At 38.8% G+C, this 6108-nt stretch overlaps 1 protein-coding gene across 1 annotated transcript; it reads left to right on the forward strand.

Annotated features, from left to right (window-relative positions):
• On the forward strand, positions 1-2685 carry LOC107098092 (5-hydroxytryptamine receptor 1A-alpha-like). Its single transcript, XM_015395552.1, has one exon. The coding sequence runs from the start codon at positions 237-239 to the stop codon at positions 1515-1517; it is 1281 nt and encodes a 426-aa protein (XP_015251038.1). The 5' UTR covers positions 1-236; the 3' UTR covers positions 1518-2685.
• Positions 2686-6108: the final 3423 nt, after the last annotated feature.

The raw sequence follows: 6108 nt of genomic DNA on the forward strand, positions 1-6108 counted from the left end.
CACACACATGGGCTGACCCCTACACACACAAATACATACACATACGCACACACATGCACACACGCACACGCTCATGCATACTCACAAACACTGCGTCATGCGTCCTGAGAGCGACAGCAGGAACTCCGATGGACCCCATAAAACGCACGGCGGCAGCGGTGTAAGCGCCTTCTCCTGTTTTTTACACTTACACATCCTCAGCTGCTGAAGAAAAGTTGCACTTTCAGTGCAGCGAAATGGATTTTCTAACAAGCGGCAACGACAGCAACGCCACCGGCGGTTATCCAGAAGGAATTGAAGTGGTCGCCGACTGGATCGGGGGAAACAACGCCACGGGGTCTTGGTTTCCGCCCGATCTCGTACTGGCTTATCAGATAATCACCTCTCTGCTCCTAGGGGCCCTCATCCTCTGCTCCATATTTGGTAACGCGTGCGTCGTGGCGGCCATCGCTCTGGAGCGATCTCTCCAGAATGTGGCAAATTACCTGATTGGATCTTTGGCTGTTACAGACTTGATGGTATCGGTCTTAGTTCTACCCATGGCCGCCCTCTACCAGGTTCTAAATAAGTGGACTTTAGGGCAGGAGATATGTGACTTATTCATTTCTTTGGATGTGTTGTGCTGCACATCTTCCATCCTGCATCTGTGCGCAATCGCGTTGGACAGGTATTGGGCCATAACAGACCCTATTGATTATGTGAATAAACGGACACCAAAGCGAGCTGCGCTTCTGATTTCCGCGACCTGGCTGATCGGGTTTTCTATCTCCATCCCACCTATGTTGGGATGGAGGAGCGCGGAGGACAGGGCGAACCCAAACGCGTGTATGATCAGCCAGGACCCGGGCTACACCATCTACTCCACCTTCGGGGCTTTTTATATACCCCTCATTCTTATGCTGGTCTTATATGGCCGAATATTCAGGGCTGCTCGCTTTCGGATTCGTAAGACAGTTAAGAAAACCGAGACAGCAAAAGTTTCAGACAAGTGTCTGGCCGTGTCTCCAGCAATATTCCACAAGAAAAGTCATGGGGAGACGCGCAACAAAGGCTGGAAGCGCTGCGACGAGTCCAAATGCAGCTCTCCATGCGTAAATGGCGCGGTGAAGCACGGAGACGAGGGTGAGTCGCTGGAGATTATAGAAGTTATCAGCAACTCCAAGACGCACCTGCCTCTGCCCAACACCCCTCAGTCCTCCTCTCATGGATATGAGAACATGAACGAGAGGAACTCGGGAGCAAAGCGGAAGCTTGCGCTCTCCAGGGAGCGCAAAACAGTGAAGACGCTGGGGATCATTATGGGGACGTTCATTGTGTGCTGGCTGCCGTTTTTCATCGTTGCGCTGGTCCTGCCTTTCTGTGCAGAGAGCTGCTACATGCCCGACTGGCTCGGTGCCGTGATCAACTGGCTGGGCTACTCTAACTCCCTCCTAAACCCAATTATATATGCTTACTTTAACAAAGACTTCCAAAATGCATTCAAGAAGATCATAAAGTGCAAATTCCATAGACCATGAGTGCACAGATGCTGGTTCTACTTCTATGTAATTTGGTGCAGCACAAAAAAAACGTATAAAACTGTAATGAGCATCAAAAACAAACCAACAGACTTTTTTTATACAGGTAAAGAATGTTTAAGGAGGATGATGTATAAATAAAGCAGATCACTATGCTGAAATATTCCTTCTCAATGTACAAGCTCATGTCTCTTCAGTGTTGTAGTTATGTAGCCCCCAGAATAGGAAGACAACCATTGCTGTATTGTCATGCAGGACATGTCTATTGCTAATTCCATGCATTTTTATCATGAGGCACAAGGGGCTTCTGACCCCAAGTAACATACTTTGTAGCATTTAAAACAAATAAAAGCAATCAGTTTGTCATCAAGAATTCTTGAGTCAATTTATGTCCAGTGGTGCCATTAAGGTGAGTAGTGGTGTAGGAGCAAAAAGGTGACAGAAGAAAAGTAGCGATTCCCACAAATTTGCTGTAACACCCCTCTCAAAATGTTCACAAAATATCTATGGATATGACTTTAAAACATAATAAAGTATTTCAATTATATGCTTAATTTCTTTACTTTTAATCTATTTCAAATTATGTCCATTTTATGTCCAAAGAGTATTATTTTTTAACGTTGCATTGGACACTGTTCTGTTATGGTTTTCTGTTTTGGGTGTGCAACTCATTAAGGGTCAGAGTGAGGCTACCCCATAGAAAAAGTTTCTGAAAGCACATCTGCCTTTATGTTCATGAAATTATAAGCAGGGTTTTTCACCTGAGCTGTAATAGCACACATCTTTCCAAAATATGAGATTATAAGAAATTAATAATCAGTTTAGAGCCTACTTAAGGCACAAAATATCTAGTGAAGGCACATTGAGGGCAGCAGAGAAACAGAAAACAAAGTAAATGTTTTTGTGTGCAGAGATAAATAGATGTGCGTTACTGTAAGTAGCCTGCCAACAAATCTGACTTGCCTGCTCTTACAATAGCAATGTGTACTAACTTATTTGGGAATTGAGCAAATTGAAAGTTTTATTAATGTTACATGACCTAACAAAAAGGACAGGTTTAGTCAGATTTAATGACAGAAAATAATGTATGCAAATATCTAGTTTCTTTTTCATATTCTAAATCTTTGTATGTTTTTGACTTTGTCCTTCTTAATCCTATCTCAATGAATCTCACATCTATCCAAAAACTAAGAGAAGAAAGTAGGATGATATTTAAGTATTTGGCATTAGTTACTCTTTAAACCTTTTTTTTTACACTTAAAAATTTTCTAATATTTATCAGAAATATAATAAATACTTGTAAACATTTCAACATGAAATACAAAAATAACAAGAAGTCTCCCCACAGTAACTTTGTTCATCTCTTACATAAACCAACACACAAATCCACTTACACGAGACAACAAGATAAGGGACTGTCACAGGAAAAAGGAAAAAAAAAAACCTTCAGGAAGAAGTCCCAGTGAGTCATGCATGTTGCAAAAGATGGGTGACTATTTCAGCTGTTGTTGTGGCAACACATCAAGGCAGGGCTAGTAGTGGATCTATTGCAGTGGAGTGATGGACAACCTAGATGTGGAGGACAGACAAGGATATGACAAATATCACATCAAGTGAAGATGTAGAGGTATCAAATGCTAAGCAGAAAAGCCCCCAATCATTTTTGAAAGATGTGAGTTGTATTAATCCATTTTAAAATTTATACTTGGGGCTTGCATGAATAATTCTTAAGAATATATTGACATACTTCCAAACTTCTCTTTCAGTTTCACCTCCTAAAGTATACAATCATTAGAAAATGTGTTCAGAATATATTGCTTTATGTTGGAGTTGCAAACAGTTAATATCACCAAATGTAGTGTACTCAGTGATAATGATTGTTCTTTGAACAGCCATCGTGCATGGGAGGCCTGTTACAAGTGGATCAATGAATGATTCATGTACTTATTGTATTAAACTGTAGTGAGTATGAATTGTCAATCATGGCACACATCCCCCAATAGGAAAGAGCATGTGCTAAACCTGTTTTAAAAACGAGAAAAAAGACAAAATGATAAGCATTTACCTTGGTGTAGTAATGTTGATTTTGAAAGGTTGGAGTAGTTACAGTAAAATAAGAATCCCCTCCAGTAAACAGGGCAATTAAAATGATCATTAACGTGTGTATTTTCTCATTACTCATCAAAATATATGGGTCTTGTTGTTTTTTTAAATAAATATGGCAGTGCTGCAGTGCCACCTTGCACAATGAAGCTTTCCTGGTGATCTGGAGTTTTACTGTCATGTGGTCTGCAGGAACTCAGCTTGGATTTTTGTCCACAGTCCAAAGACATGCTTATATTCTAATTTGTGAATTTTGAATTGTCTACTGGTGTAGCCATACATGGTTGCTCATCTACTCATGTTAGATGTGTGATGGAGCTGTAAACTGACCAAGGATTTAATCTGCCCATTTGCTCAATGTCAAATGAAAAGCATGCAAAGCTACTACTAATAAAACATGATTTTTATAATACTTTTCTGGCTTTATTTAGCTTGATAATAAAGCAAATAATGTTTTTATTTATTTATTTATTTATTTTTTTACAAAAAACTCTGACTGTCTTATAATCCATCAGAAGCATAACCAATTTAAATTCCCATTAAGAGAAGAAGCATGATGATTTTACTTTGTTCAGATCTGACACTAAGATTAATCAACACAACAGTTTGAATATGAGAACAAGTAATAACTTTAATTAGGAATTAGGTTTATTACTAACCACACTATTTTCTCTACTGATTAAGTTCAGAAAAAAAGGAATAAACACTACGACAATAATTCCACTCTCATATATGTTTCAGAGAAGGTTAATGACCAGGGAAGGAACTTTAGCCAAATGCTATCCTGGCTGATTAATGACCTGATACTTTACAGTTCTTTTTATTAATATTTGAGGAGCCTAAAGAAAAGGTTTTACTGCCTCTTTCTAGGTTTAAAACCCAATTTTACCCTGAGATTAGGGCAAATGGAGGGAAAATTAAAAATTATGCTATAGATCGATGGCACTAAAACTCATTTAGCAAAGCCCGCAATGTTCAAACTTTATGTTCAGGTCAGGGTACAGTACATGCAGTAAACTTTTTCTGTAGTTATTAGTCAAATAAATATTGTTTAGAAAAAAAAAAGATAAGTCACAACGACCTATTTTTTTTTATCCAGTTAGATTGGTTCAATTATGGTTGTTAAAGCTGACATCTATATATATTTATATAACCATTGGATTTACTTTACAGTTGTTTTTCTTTCTGCTACTTTTGTCGACATAAATCAAATCAAATAGATTTAGGGGAAAGATAATCCCATAAATGCAACATTTCAGGTCAGGTTTTAGGCTTATAACAGGCACAGAGAAACAATACAGAGGAGGATGATCTACAGAGCAAAGAAGGATTGCTCTCAGATGTGAACCATATTGAGAGTGTGAAACCATTAATATCATTACATCTCGGTCCTGGTGTATCGGATTACAAAGAAGCTGGGGTGCCATGCTACTATATCAAGGGTTTTTGGACTGTATTCGTTTCACTTGCTGTTGGATTTTTGAGTGAAATATAGTTGGGTTGGTACAGGGTAATGGTGCAAAAGCTGCAATTGATCCAACACAGGAGATGAGGCAAAAAAACAGAAAAGCGTATTATTTTAAACAAGACCACTCAGCCACTTGTTTAAATTTATTGTTTTTGTGACAACTAAACTTTACATATCAAGCATGTTAATGTGATTCCACAGAGGGAACTTGTTAGTATTGAAGCTTAAAATTGTTGCAGGCAAATGTGGCAAATGTGGCACTGCTTATAAAAATGGCTAAGGGTAGAATCAGAAAAGTGTGTTAGACAAAGGCCTCCACTTCCCTTTATTCAAACTGTCCTAAATTGAATCAAGTAAAATAAGTTTCTTTAAGAGGACAATAATTAAGGGTTAATTTGTTATGGCATTTGTTTTCAGTAAAAATCCTGTTGTTCTGTGAGGGTCTCAGAGGTTTCTGAGTGAAACTTACTTACTGTAAACAGCAGTATAAAGACCTAGAAGCATAGCATACAGTTTAACGATGAAATTTGGGGTATTTTAAAACAGGTTTAGAATATAAAACAGTAATTTAAGTCTTAAAAATCTTACAGTAGTGCTGTTAATTCTGTTATAAGAAAATGGAAAGGTTTATTTTTGCTGAAATCACAGTTTCTGTCATGATTGGTTTAATGAACGAAAACCCACATGCAGAACACTAATGGAGACAGAGGAAAGTTTAACAATGTTTATTTGGGAAACACACACAGAGTGAATCAGGAACTGGTTCTGGTGCAGGTCCGGGACTGGTTACTCTTATATCTTGAAGAGGTTCTAACAGATCCTTTGAGAGGGGGAACCGGTTGGGACCAGACACTGTGGAAGTAGCAGAGAGCTCAGCAGCAGCAGCGTCTAGCTTCTAGCCAGAGAGTTTTCGGACTTGGGTTTGTTTCCTAGCTCTTCCCAGAGAACTGGCAGATTTCCAGGTTATGCTCATCCAGAGCTTCAGACTTCAGTCGGGTTTCTGCGAGCAAGAAGACAAGA

Source organism: Cyprinodon variegatus, unplaced genomic scaffold (genome assembly GCF_000732505.1).
Source record: "Cyprinodon variegatus isolate N-32 unplaced genomic scaffold, C_variegatus-1.0 Scaffold26, whole genome shotgun sequence".
Lineage (NCBI taxonomy): Eukaryota > Metazoa > Chordata > Actinopteri > Cyprinodontiformes > Cyprinodontidae > Cyprinodon > Cyprinodon variegatus.